Source organism: Manis javanica, chromosome 11 (genome assembly GCF_040802235.1).
Source record: "Manis javanica isolate MJ-LG chromosome 11, MJ_LKY, whole genome shotgun sequence".
Classification (NCBI taxonomy): Eukaryota; Metazoa; Chordata; class Mammalia; order Pholidota; family Manidae; genus Manis; species Manis javanica.
Window position 1 is genome coordinate 104,479,429 of NC_133166.1, and position 21,407 is coordinate 104,500,835.

Here is a 21,407-nt window from a genome sequence, read left to right on the forward strand (position 1 = left end):
AAGATACAGCTTACCTTAATTTATAAAACCTTAAAATACAGACTTGATAAAATAAATCTCTGTATGTCTTTGTTTTGGGGATTAGAAGATATTTGATTAATCAAGAATATCATACATTACCTGTAAGTCTTAGTTTATAAAATTTTCAGGCCTCTTGGGCAGTATTTTATAAATTTCATAAGTTATTTACCTGCATATTCTGACATACTATCTTTTATGTGTTCTTGGTCTAACCTTCAACCCAGGCCATTTCATTTTAGAAAGCTTAACAGCTTTTGCTTTTATAAAGTATGGGAGAGCAAAACTGAGCAATATAAAGTCTATTAGCCTGTCACAGAATATTAACGAGCAGTGTGATTTACTTCTACCTTCTGTTATCTACAATTAAACACTTGCTTTATCCTTCCTTATCGAGCAAAACAAAAATAAGTCAATTTCATCTTTTTGACCCAGGATAGAGGAGGTAGTGTATTTTTCTTATTTTAGTTTCAATTATATAACACAGTGAGTAGTTCAACAGTTATACCTGTATTATTAAATCCTCACCCCCACTAGTGTAGTTACTATCTGTCAATGTAGGAAGATGTCACACACAGAATCATTGGCTACGTTCTCCATGCTGTACTCCTGTGCCTGTGGCCAACCTACATTATGATTGAGAATTTTTGTGCCCCTTTATTCCCCTCACCCTCTTCACCCACACACCCCAACTCCTCCCCAGTGATGACCACCAGTCCCTTCTCAGTGTCTACTGCTGTTTTGTTCATTCTGTTTTTGTTTTGTTTTTATATTCCACAAAAAAGTGAAATCATATGGTGTCTGTCTTTCTCCTCCTTATTTCACTGAGCCTAATACCCTGTAGGTCCATCCATGTTGTTGTAAATGGCAGGATTTCTCTTCTTTTTTATGGCTGAATAATATTCCCATTGTGTGTATGTACTACATCTTCTTTATCCATTAATGTGTTGATGGACACTTAGGTTGCTTCTGTATTTTGGCTATTGTAAATAATGCAGTGATAAACACATGGGTACATTTCTCTTTTTGGATCAGCAATTTTGTTTTCTTCAGATAAATTCCTAGGAGTGGAATTGCTAGATTGAATGGCATTTATAGTTTTAGTTTTTTAAGAATCTGCATACTGCTTTCCACAGTGGCTGCACCAGTTGACATTCCCACCAACAGTGTAGGGAATTTTTCTCCACATCCTCACCAACACTTGGTATTTCTTATCTTTTGGATAGTGGCTATTCGAGCTGGTGTGAATTGTTATCTCACTGTGGTTTTGAGTTGGATTTCCCTAATGATTAGCGATGTGGAGCATCTTTTCATGTGCCTGTTGGCCATCTGTATTTCTTTGGAGAAATGTCCAAGTCCTCGGCCCATATTTTAATTGGGTTATTTGGTTTTTTTGGTGTTGAGGTGTATGAACTTTTTACATATTTTGGATGTTAACTCTTTATCAGATAAATCATTTATGAATATATTCCCCATACTGTAGGTTGCTTTTTTGTTCTGCTGATGGTGTCCTTTGCTGTACAGAAGCTTTTCAGTTAGATATAGTCCCACCTGTTCCATTTTTTATTTTGTTTCCCTTGCAGTAGGTAATATTTCTAAGTTATTAACAAAGTATAGCGTAGTATGTCTTTAATTGACATTTAAACATTAACCATAGTCTTCAGTGAAGAGGCAGGCTGACAGCATCAAACACCTGGAGGCCTTGTCTGTAATTGCCTTTTTAAAAAGCCAGTGCTGCCATTTTTCTTTATTCTTTCTTTTTTTTCTTCCTTTTGGTAAGGTAGTAAATAGCTTTGTACCAATTTATAATTTCCCTTTTTCATTTTTTTTTAAGCATGCTGACATTTAATCTACTTGTTTAAGATAATTTTTTTATCAGGCCTTGCTGGTGGGTATTTTTTAATGTAAATCTATCACTTAAAAAACCTTGTTTTGCTTTTGTTTTTTTAAACTAAAACCCATGATAAATTCTACCAATAAAGATGTGAAATAAAAATAACATCTTTCCCCTTCCTGTTTTGAAGGTTTTTTAAATTTCCATATGCATAAACACTGTTGAAATGATTTTATGTTTTAATTTTTTACTCATCCAATCTTGGCTATCTTTCCATATTTAGAACATCTACACTTTTTTTTTCATTACAGCTGCAGAGTATTTTATTGTTATTTACAGATGTACCAACATTTATTTAGCTTACTCTCTACTGACAGATAACAAGGTTTTAAGTTAAAACTTTTGTGGCAAATGTCCTTATGCCTGTATCTTGTGTTGCAAGTGGTAATAAATATTTGTAAAGCAAATTCCTACCGGACGAATTGCTGGGTCAGTGGACCTTTAAAAATGTGCTTTCTGATTGCCTTCATCAGGGCAATGGTGTACTCATCATCAGGGCATGCATTTCCTCACATACTGCTAACACTGGTGGTATGTATATTTTACTTATTTTACTTTAAAATTTTTTATTGAAGTATAGTTGATATACAACATTGGTTTCAGGTACACAACAGTGATTTGATAATTCTACACATTATGAAATGCTCACCATGATAAATGTAGTTACACCATCTGTTACCATGCAAAGATATTACAGTATTATTTAAAAAAAAGATATTACAGTATTATTGACTATATTCCCTAGTTGTACTTTTCATCCCTGTGAGTAATTTATTTTCTAACTGAACGTTTGTACCTCCCAATCCCCTTCACCTACTACCCCACTCCTCCCCATCACCTTCAGCAACCACCTGCTTGTTTTCTATATTTATGTGTGTTTCTGTTTCATTTGTTCACTTTTTAGTTCTTTTAGATTTTACATATAAGTGAAATATGGTATTTGTCTTTGTTTTATTTCACTTAGCATAATATCCTCTAGGTCCATCCATGTTGTCACAAAAGGCAAGATTTCTCTTTTTATGGCTGAGTAATATTCCATTGTGTATACGTATCACATCTTCTTTATCCATTCATCTATTGATGGGCACTTTAGTTGCTTCCATATCTTGGCTATTGTAAGTAATGTGGCAGTAAGCACAGGAGTGCATGTATTTTGTCAAATCAGGGATTTTGTTTTCTTTGGGTAAATTCCTAGAAAAGTGGAATTACTGGGTTATATGATATTTTTCTTTTAGTTTTTTTAGGAAACTTCATAGTGCTTCCCACAGTGGCTGCATCAGTTGACATTACCACCAACAGTGTAGGAGGGTTCCCATTTCTCCACATCCTTACTTAAAACTTGTTATTTGTTGTCTTTTGGATAGTGGCCACTCTGATTGGTGTGAGGAGGTATCTCATTATGGTTTTGACTTGCATTTCCCTGATGATTAGTGATGTAGAGCATCTTTTCATGTGCCTAACTGTAATTTCTGTATTTTTACTATTTCTTTATTGTAGACGTAGAAATTGTTTCCATTTTTCTTCCTTGTAGGAAACTGTATATACTTTCCTTCTTGTTCTATTGTTTCCTCGTGGTAGTAGCCTTCCAAGAACTTACATTAGTAGATATATTGAGGATAATTCTGAAGTTTGGTTTGGATTTCAGTTTTCTTCTTTCCCCTCTACAGAAGAATTTATCCTCAATTTTATAAGAAAAGTTAACATAGCTAAAAGGTTACATATATATAGAAACAATTTGTTAATAATCTGACATTATTATGGTTATTTCCTAAAAAAAGAGCTAATTCTGTGGAATAGAGTCGTCAGAGTCTCTCTCACCCGAGTCAGTGATTTACAGCCAAGGTTGAGGCTCAGTGACATTACTTGGTTGGAAGGGTGTGAGGAGCCGTGTGCAGGATGTGTTAGTTACGTGAGGAAAGGCGGTCAGACAAACTCTGCTTGTTCTGATGAAAGAAGGTTGAGAAACTACTACCCTCCGTTCTCTTTTGACTGGTTAGGATAACAGGTGTTTCACTGAACTGGGGTTTTGATTTTAAAACAGTTTTTAAAAAGTCAGAATTATGAATTCTAATAAAAGCCTTTGCTTCTCCCCTAGGATTGGCAGCCACCATTTGCATGTGATGTTGACAAACTTCATTTTACCCCACGTATCCAGAGGCTGAATGAATTGGAGGTAATGTCTTAATCACTATTCCAGTTGTCTATATTCCAGAGGGGCCTTCTTTGAAAAGATTGTGTCACAAATCTAGTAGTTTTAGTGAAGCTTAAATATGGCAGTAGTTGATAATCATGGTAAAACAAATGGTAATAATGCCTTTGCAACAAAGCAAATTTTATTCAAAAAAACTGATTTTTGTTAGTCATTGTTGACCTATTAATTTAAATAAATTACGCTGCTCCCTTTGCTACTGAAATCCCAAAGGGCAGGATGAATAATACTTGAGTATTGACAACTTTAGAGGTAGGTTGTTTATATTAATATTCTGCTAATCTAATTTTTGTATGAAACGATACTTTTTTTAATATCATCAATATACAATTACTTGAACAACATTATGGTGACTAGACTCCCCCCATCATCAAGTCCCCCCCACATACCCCATTACAGTCACTGTCCATCAGCGTACATACTTTGTTTTTTTATATTAAGACAAACATTCTTAATTTAAATGGAACATGTTATATACTGGAATTCTGTGCATGTTGGTGGTAGTAGTATCTGGTATGTATTTTCAACTTGAGCTTAGAAGACAGACAGTACTAGGGATCTCCATTTTGGTCTTGTGCAAGAGAAATCTCCTAAGACTATCTTAGGCTTATGTTTGACAAGAGGGGAAAGAAAGATGACAAAAATTTTTAATGACTTATGGATGACATTGATCTATTAAAGAAATAACTTTTAAGAAGAGATTTCCCTGGTTTTCTGTTATGTTATCAGAACTTAGTAAAATTGATATAGAATCATTATTGAAATCTAGTTTTAGATTTGTGTTTGAGTGGATCTGATCTGTACTTACTAGAACAGTCCTTTAAAATACTCAAATTGTAAAAAGACCAAGGGAGAGCAAAGACAAGCTTGCTTGTCATAAAATTTGCACCAATAACAAAATTGTGCTATAGTGTTATTTAAATGGGGTACTTTGCTGTGTGCCTGTGTACATTGTGGGAGCACTTACTGGGTGCTGACTCTTTGCCTGGGACATGGGAGGGGCTGAATTAAATTTCTGTTGAGTTCATGTATAATTATTCAACCAGCTTTATTTTGTATACTTCTGGCAGTTTTTCTGTTGAATTCAGAGTGGGAATTGTACTTATATATTCTACGAATGAAAATACCACATGCACAGGTAAGAGGCAGGAGCTTTAAAATAAGCTAGGTAAGATTAAAACTCAATTTTTTGTCATTTAGGCTCAAACTCGTGTAAAATTGAATTTCTTGGACCAGATTGCAAAATACTGGGAGTTACAGGGAAGTACTCTGAAAATTCCACATGTTGAGAGGAAGATCTTGGATTTGTTTCAGCTTAATAAGGTAAAAGACTGATGACCATCTCTCTCATTTAATAATCTTTCTGACAGCAAAAGTTTGATCTTCTCTGCCTTAAAAAGAGCAAAGATCTTGTTTGAAAAATGTGAAACGGAATTCTCTGTTTAGTTTAGTGATTGATCGGACGCTGCTTGTCAGGTCTGAAAGCCTTATCTTGTGAAATATTTTGCTGTAACATGTTTTTTTGTAAAGAGCTTAAAGGGGCTGAGTCGTAACTCAGTACCTCACCTTAAGGCTCGCTCACTTAGTCTAAAGCCTGCATTCTTTCCACCAAACATGCTGTCATCCCTCCTACTCCTTGGCTTGTGGAGATTGTAAGGGTTACTGAGTTCAGCCAAGTACTAGGACCCTTTCTCTATTAGAGATTAAATTGTTAATCTAGTTCTTCCCAGAAAGTCTTAGCTGCTTTGGGGAACTGAGAAGTAGCTTTTAGAGGGTACAAAGTGTTTAGGAACTATGCTGTCAAAAGGGATGTTTTAATTTTCTAGTTAAAATTAATAGCTTGCATATGTATTTTCTTTTGAGTTGGAAATTGTATTTTTAAAAGGTCACCATAGGCAAGAACACTTTGTTCTTGGAGTCATACCTAGGTATGAGGGAACTAGAAGTGATTTCATATAGGTATTTCTAATTTATTTTGCTGTTTTATTTAACAGTTAGTTGCAGAAGAAGGTGGATTTGCAGTTGTTTGCAAAGATAGAAAATGGACCAAAATTGCCACCAAGATGGGGTTTGCTCCTGGTAAAGCTGTGGGCTCCCATATCAGAGGGCATTATGAGCGTATCCTCAACCCCTACAACTTATTCCTGTCTGGAGACAGTTTGCGAGTGAGTATTGGGGCAAGCCTTAACCTGTTTTATTTCACTGCTTATTGGTACATTGTCTTAGGGGAAATGAAAAGGCCCTGATTATTTGTGGAAGACATTGTTCAGAAGGTTTTCTTTTGTGATTTTTTTTTTCTCCTGTGTTTTTGAGAGCACCCACACTTGAAAGTTTGTTTTGGTGATGAATATGACTGTAGAGAAAAGATACCCCTTTGCTGTCAAAAGCTGAACTCTGTATTGACTTCACTACAGATGCTTGTTCCTTACAACAAGGAGTTATTAACTACCTGTTCTGGCTTATGCTTTTGGATTCACTTGCTGCTTACAATGTGTGCCTGGTTGTCACATGGAAGTACATGTGAAGTAACTTGCCTATCTGTCCTCTCTGTGCCAGCTGAGAGCTCCAAGATCTTTAGATGGAATGTTGATACTGATAGTAGTAAAGGGCAGGGACTTAATGCTGGATCACTAATGGATTCCTCTTCGAATAGTTCCTATGTGCCCTGTTTGTTTCCTTACAATGATGATATTTGCCAAAATATTCAGATAAAACCTTTTGTGTTAATTAAAGTAAAACAATATTATAAAAACTTCCCACTATTTCAAAGCCTTGGTAGATAAAAGAACATCATTATCCATTTACACCCTTTGAATTATTCTAAGATTAGAACAGTGAATCTTGAAACTTTAAGAATTGTTAGTGTGCTATAGAGAAGTAGGGAGATAACATGGTTTCAGAGGGTAAACTACTAATCAAAACTCTGTCTTGATATTATAGACATACCATCTCTAATGCTTAAATCCTATGGATTTTCATAACATTGTGTGTTTACTTCCTTCTCTCCCTTGATTCCAGGTGAGCTTTCTTTCCAGCCTAGAAAAACTGTGATGAGTATAACATGCATAAAGTTGTTAGTTTTTTTCTTTTCTTTTTTAGTGTACATTGTGTGGATATTTAGTGAACCCATGGATGAAATAGTTTAGAACATTGTATGCAGCACCTTTATACTTCTTTCTCATAGGCAGATCTAGGTACAGTTGCCCACAATAGGTTTTCTTCTTTTTAACCTTCCTCTGGCAGTGTTGAGGTTTCAGTGAGTATGGGGAAAGATGGAGCCTACCTACCTGGGCATGGTTGGAACATTTTAGTTACATCTTATGTATACTATATACTTAGAAACAGAGCCTACCTACCTGTATTAGTAGTTTCAACATTTTAGTTAACATCTTATCTATACTATATGCTCAGTACAGTTTCCTAGTTGGAAAAAACACAAGCACTTGCCCAGAGTTTGAAAGGATAGGTGTTTAAGCTAGCCTCCATAAACATCCCATCTCCAACACAGATAAATAATCCATGGAGGGGCCTACTATGTGTCAGGTATGTTCTAGCCACTGACTGATACATACTCATTGTCAAAAGTTTAAAAACAACGGAAAGTTGATGAAACTAAAATTACTCCTAATCCTCTTGCCTGGTTTTTCTTTCAAGGCTATTTTTATGCATGTGCACAGATTGGAAGTGTATTCTTCATAGTATTGTATTCTGCCTTTTTTCCTATTTAACATACCACAAGGGTTTGCCATATCATTGAATATTTTTGAAGGTACAGGTTTTAATTCTGGCATCCTATTTTTTATTTTATAGCCAAGACCTTGATTTGATTTCTCTTATCATTGATTGTTTAGGTTGGGTCCAATTTTTTTTTATGACTATAATACTGTGGTAGACAATCTTTGTACATACATTTTTATGCTTATTTCTGATTTTTGAAAATAATTCTTAGAGGAAAGGAGAATTGGAATAATACATTAAAAAAAAAAAAAAGGGAAACAATGGGATGCCACTACATACCTGTTAGAATGGCTGCAACCCAGAACACTGAAACACAAATACTGGGCAGGATGCGGAGCAACAGGAACTTTCTTTCATTGCTGGTGGGTGTGCAAAATGGTACAGCCACTTTGGAAGACAGTTTGGGGGTTTCTTAGAAAACTAAACATACTCTCATGCAACTCAGCAATCATATTTTGGTATTTATGCAAAGGGAGTAAAAGAACTTTCATTGACACATAATCTGCACATGGCTGTTTATGTTTGTAGCAGCTTCATTACTCATAATTGCCAAAGCTTGAAAGCAACCATAATGTCCTTCAGTAGGTGAATGGATAAGGTTTGGTATATCCAGACCATGCAATGTTAGCAGTGAACAGAAATGAGCCGTCAAACCATGGGAAGAGGAGAACCTTAAATGCATATTTCAAAGTGAAACAGGTCAACATGAAAAAGCTACATAATATATGGTTTCAACCTGTATGTTACTCTGGAAAAGGCAAAACTATGGAGACAGATCAGTGGGGGCAGGAGGGATGGATGAACAGGCAGCTCACAGAGGACTTTTCAGGGCAGTGATGATACCCTACATGTCAAATCCAAAGAAAGGTAAAACCGTCCAGAGTGGTAGAATGTATAACACCAAGAGTGAAACCTAGTGGGAACTTTGGATGATAATGACATGTCTGGGGTACCAAATGTACCACTCCGGGGATGTGATGGTGTCAGGGGGCTGTGCGTGTTGTGGGGTCAGGGAGCATATGGGAAACCTGTACTTTCCTCTCAACTATGCTGAGAACCTAAAACTGCCTATTAAGAGGAATAAAAAGTGATTAACAATGAAAGAATTGTTTTAAGTGGGTGAACTAAAGCTAAAGCCTGCAACGTGTTCAGGAACTTGAGAAACTTGAGCAGTGATGTACTACTATAATGGAACAGAGGCCTGGATCTCGCATCCCTATGTTTTCTAAATATCTTCATGGACTCTTCTGTCCCTGTAGCATGGTGTCATTATGGTGTGATGCTGTTCATCACCTCCGAATCCCAGTTTCTCAAATAAAGGGTAAAATTGAAGAGTCTGCATATGATAGCATTATGAAACAAACATAACAGCTCTGGGCTACCTATAATCTTGTGAATAGACTTTGTTAGGAGTATGTTGAGGTAAATGGTGGCCTAATAAGGAAGAATACTTTTTCAAATGACCTGTTTTCTCAATTCAGATGGTATCTTTTGACAACTTTGCCAGTTATGTTTAAAACATACAAACAGTAAAATTTAGAAGGCCTGTTGGATTCCATATTTTATTCTAAACACTTAAGAAAAAATAAGATTCTCAGTGTGGAAGGTTATTTTGGGAACTTTTAAGAGGCCTTTCTAACAATTTGAGCCTTCAATTAATGGACAATTGCAAGTGGGGATAATTGCAGCTGCCTTATTTGGAGTACATTGAGCCTGCTGTGGCCTGTTGTAACCTGATGACAGCAATACTTAAATGAATCAAAGCAACATCATTCACCTGCTAAAAAATTTTTAAATCTGTTATGCCCATATGTGTGGGTATAATTGGTAGCAGCTTGTCTTTTTGTTCATTTAGATTTTAAAGATGGCAGACCTCTTACATATCTACAAAAATAATCATAAAACATACCTTGCAAAAATCCAGTGAAATTCTCAAAAGTGTCAAAAAGAAGGAAATTCATCAGTGTAATTCTTTTTTATTTCTAGTGTCTGCAGAAGCCAAACTTAACCACAGACACAAAGGACAAGGAATACAAACCCCATGATATTCCCCAGAGGCAGTCTGTGCAGCCCTTGGAAACGTGCCCCCCAGCCCGTCGAGCAAAACGCATGAGAGCAGAGGTGAGAGCCTCATGAGGTGGCCCAGAGAGAATTCTTGAGCCCCAGCATTAATATCTGTCTGACGCTGGGTTTCTCTCGTGTATGTTCTTCAGAGTTTGACCTTTGTTAACCTCACAGAGGGATGCTGTGTATATTCCAGCTTTTATACTTGGGGGATTTGTACTGTCAAAGGGGTAAGGAATTGAACTCTTTCTAGGTTTATGCTGTCTGGCAAGATAGCTGCTAAACAGGTCAGAGACTTAGGAAGACTAGGCTGCCACTCTGATGGTATTTTTGCCTCTGACCCTTAGGCAGTGTTCATTGGGGACTGAGGCTAGGAGATTTGAAGCTGGGGAGATCTTTGCTGAAAAGAACTATTTTTTAACAGAAATTAAGAGTGTAGTGAGAGCTCTTTCAGACTTCCTGAAAAAGAGTATGGAATCTATGGCAAACGTTTATGCTAAGACAGAAAATAATTAGGTAGCATGGTTGGGGGAACGTTGAATATAGATGATGAAATGAAAGAAAGTGAAATACATGGGGGAGGATCAGGAGGAGTGAGAGACTCGGGAGAAAGACAGTTCGCTTTAAGATGTTCCTGCTCTGAGAGGTTCCCCCTGGGGAAGGGAATAGACTGTTTGCTCTGTTACCTTGCTTCCCACACAGGTGTGAAGGTTTGGGGTTTCTTGCCTCACTTGATGGGCATGTTGAGTGTTAGGAATCTGTGATTAATACATTAGGAACAGTTGAGAGCTGAGAACCCTCATTGGATCAATCAGGTCTCTAAGTCAGTCTCTGGTTATTTAGTAATTTTTGGTGAGGATTAAAAAAAATCAACCATTTTCTGAGGAAATGGGTTAAATAAGTATCGTTTTTCACTTAGATGTTGGAGATGAAAAAAATTAGTGATTCTGTTTTTCTGGATTAAGACTACCTTAGGATTATTGAAGCCCATAAGCATGCTTAGAGTTCATTATTCTAAAAATCCATTCTTGTTTGAAGACATCTTGATCTTTAGATCTTTAAGACATGCCCTGGTGCTATGGATGCCTAGGTTCACTTGATAACATATAATAGTGATGATATTGCTTAGGAAGAAATTCCGTTAGCATTGGACATCCTGAGTATTAATGAATGAACACAGGCAGAGTGATCAAGTGCAGTTACATAAGTGCTTCAGTGCTACATGCTGACCACAAAAAGTGTTTTGTTTATCAGTAAGAATTAGCACTTCAAAAAACAATAGAAACTGGGACTGGCTATATACCCTCAATGATAAGGGAATTCGTAATAATTTAGTGATGTTAGAAGAGTTTGTTATAACAGTTTATTTAAAAAATTAATAGAAAATTATTATTGTGGAAGTTGAGTTTTCCATAAATACTGGCAGACTTTGGAAGAAGCCAGCATATTATGGGCTGATAAAATTACGACATTTATGTAACCATTTAGGTTTGACTTAGTGATGACTGAATAAAGCTAAGGTGAGGAGATAAGCATTGAGAAGCTTCTAGGAGAAAAACAAGCCACATTCCCAATTTGGGTCGTCACATTTCTCATAATTTGTTTTTGATCTTCAACTTCGCCCTATCTTTTGACCTGTCAAAGTGGAGAATATTGTTTTAACTTTTCTGAGATTCTTCATCCATTCCTTAAATAATTTAAGGGTAAGTCTCTCCTTTAAGGGGAGAGAAAAGTATGTTTTGATATCTTATTAACAGAGACAATTTATAAGATTATAATCACCTTGAGATTCCAGTTGGAAATCAGATTTTTGTTTTTAAAGGAGTTATTCATGTATATGACAATTTTTTTAAGGCCATGAATATTAAAATAGAACCAGAAGATACAACAGAAGCTAGAACTCATAACCTGAGACGTCGAATGGGTTGTCCAACTCCAAAATGTGAAAATGGTAAGAAAGTTTATGCCTGAATAGGAAAGAAGAGTAAGTAAGTAAACATAGTTACTCATTTATTAATTAAGCAAAAACATTGGAGCAACTATTACATACTAGTCATTGGGTTGGGCTTTGGGAAATAAAATCTTAATATATTAATGTCCTTGTTTTCATTGTTAAGTGACCAGTAGGGGTGATAAACAGATGAATTATATACATATGAGAAATGTGATGAGTTTCAACTGTGAGTCACTAGTTGCTACTTTGAAATTTGGTTGAAAGCATTCATTGAAAAGAAGTGATTTGTGAAAAGCATAGGTGTCTTTGAATTTCAGATGGGTCTATTTCAGATGTGTTCTAAATCTGAATTTTAGTTGATAAGCAGCAATGCTTGATGTCAGACTTTGAGAGGGAGGTTTGGAGCTCTTAAGAGAAATCCTATTAGGATATAGGCACATACAAATGAAGAAGTTATTAAAATTGGTCCTCTTAGTGACTGTTAAGTTAGTGGAAAGGTAACACAATGAAGTGGAAAGTGTATGCATTTAAAAAAAATACAGATTTGAATCTGTGTCTTGGCTCAATTAATTGACTAAGTTGTATGACCTTAGAGCTATTTCTTGACTTCTTTGGAGTTTTCTTATCTTTGAAATGAATTTGTTGCAAAGGGTTAAATAACTTACAAAAAGCATTTATCACAATGCCTACCACAGGATAGTTTGTTAATTGATAGCCGGTATTTCAGCTAAAATTCTCAGTCTTTGGAAGCAGGAAGCTGGAGAGGTCAGTAATCTTAGATCATGGAGGGATAAGCTATAATGTGGAGTAGGTACCTTTGGCCAATTGTCAGTCTTTCACAGCCAAGTTCAGAAGGAACTTGCTTTCATCAGTGTCTGTTTTTATGTGATGTCTTGGTCTTAAGAAGACTCTATCTTCTGCTCCTTTTCTAAAAGCATACAGCTTGAGCAGCCTCTCTGAAAGCACCCATTTAAATGGTGTCAGAGCTTGCATTTTATTTTAAAGTAATCAGCACTGAGTCCTTGAACATAGTGACACTGGGTGCTTTTGCTGCTAAAGTGAAAAGAAATTTGTTTATGCCCATTGTGTGCTCTGGGAGGGAGGTGATAAGGGAGGAAGCTGAGAAAAAGATAGTACAGAAAGAGCTAATTTATACTGCCTCTTACAGAGAATGAAATGAAAAACATCAAGCAAGAACCCATTGAGAAGAAAGAGTATATTGTAGAAAATGAGAAGGAGAAACCCAAGAGTCGATCTAAAAAAACCACCAATGCTGTGAGTTGACATCTTCTAAGCACTTTTACACACACACCCCTAGTTTATACTTCTTTGTCTTGCTTAGGACTGCTAGATTAGGGTCTGACAATGTCAAGAAGACTTTTTCAAGCCCCCGTACAGTATCTGTTTGTAAATGAGGAAATACGAGTGCATCACAAACATACTAGTGACATCTGGGGGCGCTGGCAGCCATTTTTCTGAAGCACATTCAGTTTATCACTGAATAATGGTGAGCTAGACCCTATATAGAATTGTTCATAAATCACTAGCCCACCTCTGCATGAACTGAAAGCCAAATCAGAAATCACGCTGATGTTTTCCAACTTTCCAGCAAGGAAGGAACAGGAAGGAAGGAGAGGGTGAAAAGGAAAGGAGTTGTGAGTGAGGGAGAAGTAGGTGAGGACCTGGCTGGACCATGTGGAGCTTGAGGACAGGGGGCTCCTTACCTAGTTGGAGGCTTACAAGTAATGCTTGAGGGCACTAGAGAGGGTCTTCTTGCTTCTCCTCTGTCCCGTTTTGAGCTTGACAGTAGTACCTGTTATCTTGGAATTTGAAATTATTAAATATTCTCGTCATAGAAAATAAATATCCCCATTGCCAAAATGCAGTCAGAAAACTGGCAGAACCCAGGTTTTTATTTGCTACAAAAAAAACCGAACAAGTGAGATTCTCTGTCTAGTTGAATTCTTAGCTTCCTGTTATTGGGTAATACAGTAGATTGCTAGGGCCACAACCTAGTACCACAGACTGAATGGCTTAAATAACAAAAATTTAAGTTCTGGCGGGCGGTTAGAAGTCTGAGATCACAGTGTCCTTGGAGTTGGTTTTTTTCCTGAGGCCTCTCTGCTTGGTTTGTAGGTAGCCAGATTCTCTTTGTGTTTTCATATATGGCTTTCCTCTGTACATGTCTGTGTCCTAACCTCCTCCTCTTAGAAGAACACCGGTCTTACTGGATTTGGGCTCACCTATATGACCTCATTTTACTTTAATTACCTCTTTAAAGACCTGTCTCCAAAACCACTGGGGGGAACACAATTCAGCCCATAACAAGTAGTAACGATGTATTTTTATCACTACGTATTTGGGAAACTTTGATTAAGATATAAAGTGGTAGTTCAATGTGGTTAATTAAACAGTTTTCTTTCCTTTTAGACATGGCAAAATTGAATTTTTCCTTTAAAAGTTCTGTTTTTGGTTAGGCTGATAATTTATTAATGTTATTTTTCTAGAAGACCATCTTTCTCTAAGCAATGAAAGCTATATGTGTGTGTGTGTGTGTGTCAGACTTTCATTAAAACACAAACTTGAGAAAGCATGGAGATTACATTTTAGAGCTGGGAATGGATAAGGCATGAAATATGTCATAGAAGGTGGAAAATTTTATTTAAAAATATCTCTCCTGGAGGGTGAGGCATTTTCATTTGAAGCAAAGATCAGATTATGATTCAGGTCTGTTCATTCTTAGAATTTCATAAAATCAGAAAGTAGCTCACGTCCCTTTGCTCTGTGCCCATTCTCACTGTTACAGGTGGACCTGTATGTCTGCCTCTTATGTGGCAGCGGTAATGATGAAGACCGGCTTCTCTTGTGTGATGGGTGTGATGACAGTTACCATACTTTCTGCTTGATCCCACCTCTCCATGATGTTCCCAAGGGAGACTGGCGATGTCCTAAGTGTTTGGCTCAGGTAATTAACAGCTGAGGGTAGCATCAGAAAATTTCCTTCAGGATATTTTTTTTTCTGCCTTTGAGTTTTAGATTTGGCAGTTGATTATAATGAGTCATATGAAAAAAAATTAGCTGGACCTGAAAAGGAAAGGAGAGGGGGTCTTGGAAGTCTGAGTCCCACAGCTGTGCAGGGAGCTGACAGGCAGGGAAAATGTCAGTAACTCTACTTTCAAACAAACTCACTTAAAAGATCATTGTGTGCTCTTTGCAGAATTTCTTACACATTGAACAACTTAAAAGACTAGAGGTATGATGTCACAATCCATAGATAATCAAATAGTATTTTGATGTATGTTCATCCAGAATTTTTTCTATTTTAAACAAATGGAATTATGCTAAGTAATTTTAGTAATTTGCTTTTTTCGTATATATCTAAATGAAATATAAGTGAATATATGTATTTATAAATAAAATTGCTTTCTTTCTTTATTTTCTTCTTATCTTTCTTTATTTCTTTCTTTTCTCGCAGGAGTGCAGTAAGCCACAAGAAGCATTTGGCTTTGAACAAGCAGCCAGGGACTATACCCTCCGTACTTTTGGGGAAATGGCAGATGCGTTCAAATCTGATTACTTCAACATGCCAGTCCATGTATGTACATACTACTTTGATTTAGGATTTTAATAACTATTGGAGAAAAGTAGATGAAGACAAATTTGAATTGGTGCTTATCTCTGATAGTTATTAGCACAGTGAAACCTTTAATTTACTTAGTGGTATTAAAATCCTAAAGTACTTAAAATACATTCTAATTTTTCATTTGATCATCTAAAATAGGCTTTTCTACACAAGTTGCACAGCAACCATTAACAGAATACCAGTAAAGGAAATCACCAATAATCTTTTCAACTCAACAAATGTAATTTAAAGAAAACTTTACAAAATTTATTGAATAACTCCTATCTGCCAGTCAGTGTGTCATGCACTGGGGACACATTTTTATATTGTATTAGCATAAGTTAATGCTGTAAACTTAAGGATGAGTCCATTTTAAATTCTCCTTTATTCACTTAGAAGCATAACTGTGTTTCATTCAGCATTAAAACACAGCCTTAAAACACAGCCAATTATTGTTACTATACAAGCATTAACATTAACCAAATGTGTATTGTATTTCTCAAAACAGAAAAAAGTTCTTATGTGGGCATTCTGCTTTCTTGACTCCCTTTTACAATAGTGCCAGATTGGTGATAGAGGAACATGAATTCTTAATCAATTCTTATTCTTCAGGTATAAAATTCCTTTTAGAAAACGATGTTCATGTTTGAACTGTCTGGGGTCAATTATAGGACATTATGGGTACAGTTTTTCTTCAGAGTGCTATCCTGTGATTTCTGCCACTTAGCTTATTAGTCAGATACCCGTGGGCAGTTTGTGAGTATCTGAAAAAATTTTTTCTCTTTCTCCTTGTTTTATATCCAGATGGTTCCCACAGAACTGGTTGAGAAAGAGTTTTGGCGGCTGGTAAGCACGATCGAAGAGGATGTGACAGTGGAATATGGAGCTGATATTGCCTCGAAGGAGTTTGGCAGTGGCTTCCCTGTTCGAGATGGGAAAATCAAACTTTCCCCTGAGGAAGAGGTAGGCTCTAGCTTGAGTCACTTACATCTTGAGGGTGAGATAGTTCCACGTATCCTTGACCTAACAGACAATAATGGATTAATAGCAGCCTTAATGCAAGAAATATATGTAGCTTGGAACTTGGAACTTAATTAAAACTGGTTGGTTGACTTGGAGTAATTTGTATGATTACTTTCAGCAAATCCTTAATTATCAGATTTTTAATGATTTCAAGAAAAGTAGAAAGAACTCACAGAAGAATTCCAGTCCCAACTCTATCACTACATTGTGGTGAAAAGGGAAAATTACTTATCTTCCTTTTTATTCCCTCAGATTCTATTAACTTTGATTTCTCCTTCTGAAGAAAAACTAAGGATTAGGACCATACCTGTTTATCTTTAAACTTTAATGTTTATGAGTCTATTATAGTTTTCCACACTAGGAATTCCTAGGAAGATTTCTATTCTTATCCTAGTAGGAAGTTGAGTTTTTTTTCAGTAAACTTCTTTGAAATCTTATATCACAGAAAAGTACATAATCATATGTCTACAGCTTAATAAATAAAAAAAACTAAGGATACCCATGTAACAAGCACCAGAATAAGAAATAGGGCACACCTATGTGTAAGAGAATGAAACTGGATTACTGTCGAACTCCATTCATAAAAGTAAACTTGAAATGGATCAAAGACCCGAATGAATGTAAGTCATGAAACCTCTTAGAAGAAAACATAGGCAAAACTCTCTTGAATATAAACATGAGCAACTTTTTCATGAACATACTTCCTCAGGCAAGGGAAACAAAAGCAAAAATGAACAGATGGGACTACATCAAACTAAAAAGCTTCTGTACAGCAAAGGACACCAGCAGTAGGAAAAAAAGGCATTCTACAGTATGGGAGAATATATTCATAAGTGACATATCCAATAAGGGGTTAGCATCCATAATATATAAAGAGCTCACATGCCTCAACACTCCAAAAGCAAATAATCCGATTAAAAAATGGGAGGAGGATATGAACAGACATTTCTCCAAAAAAGAAATTCAGATGGCGAACAGGCACATGAAAAGAAGCTCCACAGCATCACTAATCACCAGGGAAATGCAAATTAAAACCACAGTGAGAGATCACCCCACACCAGATAGGATGGACAACATCCAAAAGACAAATAACAACAAATGCTGGCGAGGATGTGGAGAAAGGGGAACCCTCCTACACTGCTGGGGGGAATGTAAATTAGTTCAACCATTGTGGAAAGCAATATGGAGGTTCCTCAAGAAAACTAAAAAAAGAAATACCATTTGACTCGGGAATTGCACTCCTAGGAATTTACCCTAAGAAAACAAGATCCCAGATTTGAAAAGACATATGTACCCTATGTTTATCGCAGCACTATTTACAATGGCCAAAACATGGAAGCAACCTAAGTGTCCATCAGTAGATGAATGGATAAAGAAGATGTGGCACCTGTACACAATGGAATATTATTCAGCCATAAGAAGAAAACAAATCCTACCATTTGCAACAACATGGATGGAGCTAGAGGGTATTATGCTCAGTGAAATAAGCCAGGCGGAGAAAGACCAAGTACCAAACGATTTCACTCATCTGTGAATTATAACAACAAAGCAAAAACTAAAGGAATAAAACAGCAGCAGACTCACAGAACCCAATAATGGACTAGTGGTTACCAAAGGGAAAGGGGTTGGGGAGGGTGGGAGGGAAGGGAGGGATAAAAGGGTTAAGGGGTATTATGATTAGCACACATAATACGGGGGGCATGGGGAAGGCAGTATAGCACAGAGAAGACAAGTAGTGACTCTGTAGCGTCTTACTATGCTGGTGGACAGTGACTGTAATGGGCTATGTGGTGGGGACTTAATAGGGGGGAATGTAGTGACCACAATGTTGCTCATGTGAAACCTGAGTATAAGATTCTAAGTCAATGATACCTTTAAAAAAACTCAAAAAAGAAATAGGACATTACCAGTAACCAGTACTCATTTTACTACCCATACTCTTGTACCCTATGAAGATAACCATATCCTGATCTTGTAACACTGTAGATTAGATTGTCTGTTTCTGAAGCCGATATAACAGACTCAAGACTGTGTATACTCTATAGCCCTCCACCCCACCCTACACACAAAAGGGGGAAGATACAAAAGTACATGCTCTATGAGTCCATTTATATAATACTCAAAACTGGGCAAAGGTATCTATTGGCACCAAAGAAGTCAGCATACTGGCCTCTCTTCCCTCTTTCTTCCTCCCCAAACTTTATATTTTGAAGGGGAAATTATTTTAAGTCTTCTGGGAAACATTTAGAGTTCTAAAATGTCAGCATAATATATAGCTAAACCTTTATACTTGGTCTCCTTCTTTTTAGGAATATCTTGATAGTGGCTGGAATTTGAACAATATGCCAGTGATGGAACAGTCTGTCCTTGCTCACATTACTGCAGACATATGTGGCATGAAACTTCCTTGGTTGTATGTGGGAATGTGCTTTTCTTCATTCTGTTGGCATATTGAAGATCACTGGAGCTATTCAATTAACTACCTGCACTGGTAAGAAATCCCAGATAACCTGTGAATAGTATGCAGGCTGAGCTGGAAGGCTTTCCCTTCATTTCAGATATGTCTCAACTCTTAACTGTGGCACATCTCTTAACTGTCTGAAGAATAATGTGCTATTTTTTTTTCCTTAAGACTCTTCACTACTTTTGGAACAGACATCCTAACAAGACAGTGGGTCTTAAGGAAGTCCGTGACTTCTGAAATCACATATACACAATTTTTCAAGTAAAGTGTGTTCCTGGGGATAGGGTGGGCAGCTTGTATCCAATTGCTGAAGAAGTCTTCCCTTATGGAAAGATTAACAAGCACTGGGCATTGCTTTTATACTGGGAAATCCCACTCAGTGGAGTGGTGGCCCGGATGTTCCTAGAGGAGCAGAGTTAGGTACCATGGTGTCCCCAGTCCCTTGGCACTGCCAGCTTTGGAGTTGTGCTGAAATCCAGCATCATTACACACAGACCGGGCATCAGCTTTTTGTGGGGGTGGGGGGAGGGCAGATACTTAGATTTTTTGACATTTTTAACTCTTCAACTAAAGCCATTTCGCTTTCACATCTGTTCCCCCCACTTCCTTGCTTTCCTAATTACAAAAATGTTTGAAGATCCTGTAACTCTCTTAAATCACTACAGAAGGAATTTGTGGCAGTACCGCAAGTAAGGAGGGAGTTGGCATATACATGTAGAGCATCAATTCTGCTTCCCCAGGCAGTTGTTCCCAACTAAGATGAAGATGATAGTTAGCATACCTCACAGGGATGTTGCATATTTATTGGTTGACAGTTTAAAGTGCTTTTAAGAGTAAGAAACAGCTACTAATGGCCTTAGAAGTCCTAATGGCTTTAACAGTGTTTGATTTAATTTTGTCTGTGAGAATGGACAGGGGACAAGGAAGATGGGAAGTTGTCATCCCTCATCAGTTGCTGTAGGAAATTATGGAAACCACATGACCTGTAGCCAACATACTTTATGTTCTTAGAAATTCTAGATGTCTACGTTTTCTAAAGGACCAGTGGGAGGGAGGAGAGGTACCTCAGAAGGAAAGCCTCATGTTTATACTTGATGGGGGGAATGTATCACATGTGTTCAGATCACATTTCTAACTATACTTCTTCAGTTTGCGTATTCCTTTTGTAGCCTAGTCTCACAAAGCAGGGTCTGAGAAATGTGAAGTGGGTAACCATTCTGTTTGTGTTGGTGTGGCACATTATGGGGAGGGGGATGTTTTGTTTTGTTTGATTTGTTTTTGTGATTGAAGAAGCTACTGAAATGTCATGTTTATGTATTTTTGTGGTGGATTTATTTTTACATTCTGTTTCCAGGGGTGAACCCAAAACCTGGTACGGAGTCCCTGGGTATGCCGCTGAGCAGCTAGAAAATGTCATGAAGAAGCTGGCGCCAGAGCTCTTTGTGTCCCAGCCAGATCTTCTCCATCAGCTGGTCACCATCATGAACCCCAACACTCTGATGGCTCATGAAGTGCCCGTATGTTGGGGATCTAGCCTCTTGCCACTCAGCTTAATTCACCACTTTTTACCTGTTACTCAGTTTTTTATAAAGTTGATTTGGCTGTTTTCCATAGCATAACTGGATTGTAGAAATAGCTGTTTGGTGTAATTTGTTAACTGTGTTGCATTAAACCAGTGGGACTGGATCCTCAGACACCATAAAGCTAATTTGATGCAGCTCATAACTAGATTGCTAAGCAACCTGATTTGCAAATAATAAGGGCAATGCTTGCTTGCTTTTTCAGTGTCCATTCAGTTGTTTTTAGTGTATATACAGTTTAAGCAACCGTCACCACTAATGCTTTCTAAACTATAATTTTATTTATAACTTCAGTTCTTCAATGCAACATAACAGAAGCCCTAAAAAAGAAGTATGTTATTTGTCAGTATAAATTACTTTACTATGAAAATGGCTAGGTGTAATTAGATTGACATTTTAGTGTCAGAGTCTTTCATACCGTGACCCCACTTTAAAAATAATTTACTGAATCTAGATGGTCTAAATTTTGAATGATGAACTAAAATGACAGTCTTGGTAGATCTTAATTACATTACACACCCAACCCCTAGTTATTAAGCTTATTTTAAGGGAAAATTTTTTCAAGATCTTGAGCTTGGATTTCAGGTTTCCCACTCTAGCCTGAAAAGTGGTATTTGCTCTGACATTGCTGTGCAAAATGACACTTATTTGTGTACTGGCTTTCCTTTGGAGAATACTCAGAAGATTTTTTTAAAATTAAAGTGTCATTGATATACAGTCTTATGGGGATTTCACATAAACAGCACAGTGGTTTCAGCATTCACCCATATTATCAAGTCCTTACCCCTCTGTTGGGTTCACTGTCTGTCAGCCTAGTAGGATGTTACAGAGTCATTAATTG

The 21,407-nt window shown here is 36.9% G+C and overlaps 1 protein-coding gene across 1 annotated transcript in view; it reads left to right on the forward strand.

Annotated features, from left to right (window-relative positions):
• KDM5B (lysine demethylase 5B) overlaps positions 1 to 21,407 on the forward strand; it is a 62,931-nt gene that overhangs the window by 17,906 nt on the left and 23,618 nt on the right. The window contains exons 2-12 of the mRNA XM_037015268.2: positions 4,008 to 4,085; positions 5,322 to 5,444; positions 6,116 to 6,286; positions 9,846 to 9,980; positions 11,778 to 11,874; positions 13,046 to 13,152; positions 14,684 to 14,842; positions 15,353 to 15,472; positions 16,304 to 16,462; positions 18,832 to 19,013; positions 20,341 to 20,503. Of these exons, the coding sequence (XP_036871163.2) occupies positions 4,008 to 4,085; positions 5,322 to 5,444; positions 6,116 to 6,286; positions 9,846 to 9,980; positions 11,778 to 11,874; positions 13,046 to 13,152; positions 14,684 to 14,842; positions 15,353 to 15,472; positions 16,304 to 16,462; positions 18,832 to 19,013; positions 20,341 to 20,503 (1,494 nt within the window). The remainder of the gene's footprint in view (positions 1 to 4,007; positions 4,086 to 5,321; positions 5,445 to 6,115; positions 6,287 to 9,845; positions 9,981 to 11,777; positions 11,875 to 13,045; positions 13,153 to 14,683; positions 14,843 to 15,352; positions 15,473 to 16,303; positions 16,463 to 18,831; positions 19,014 to 20,340; positions 20,504 to 21,407) is intronic.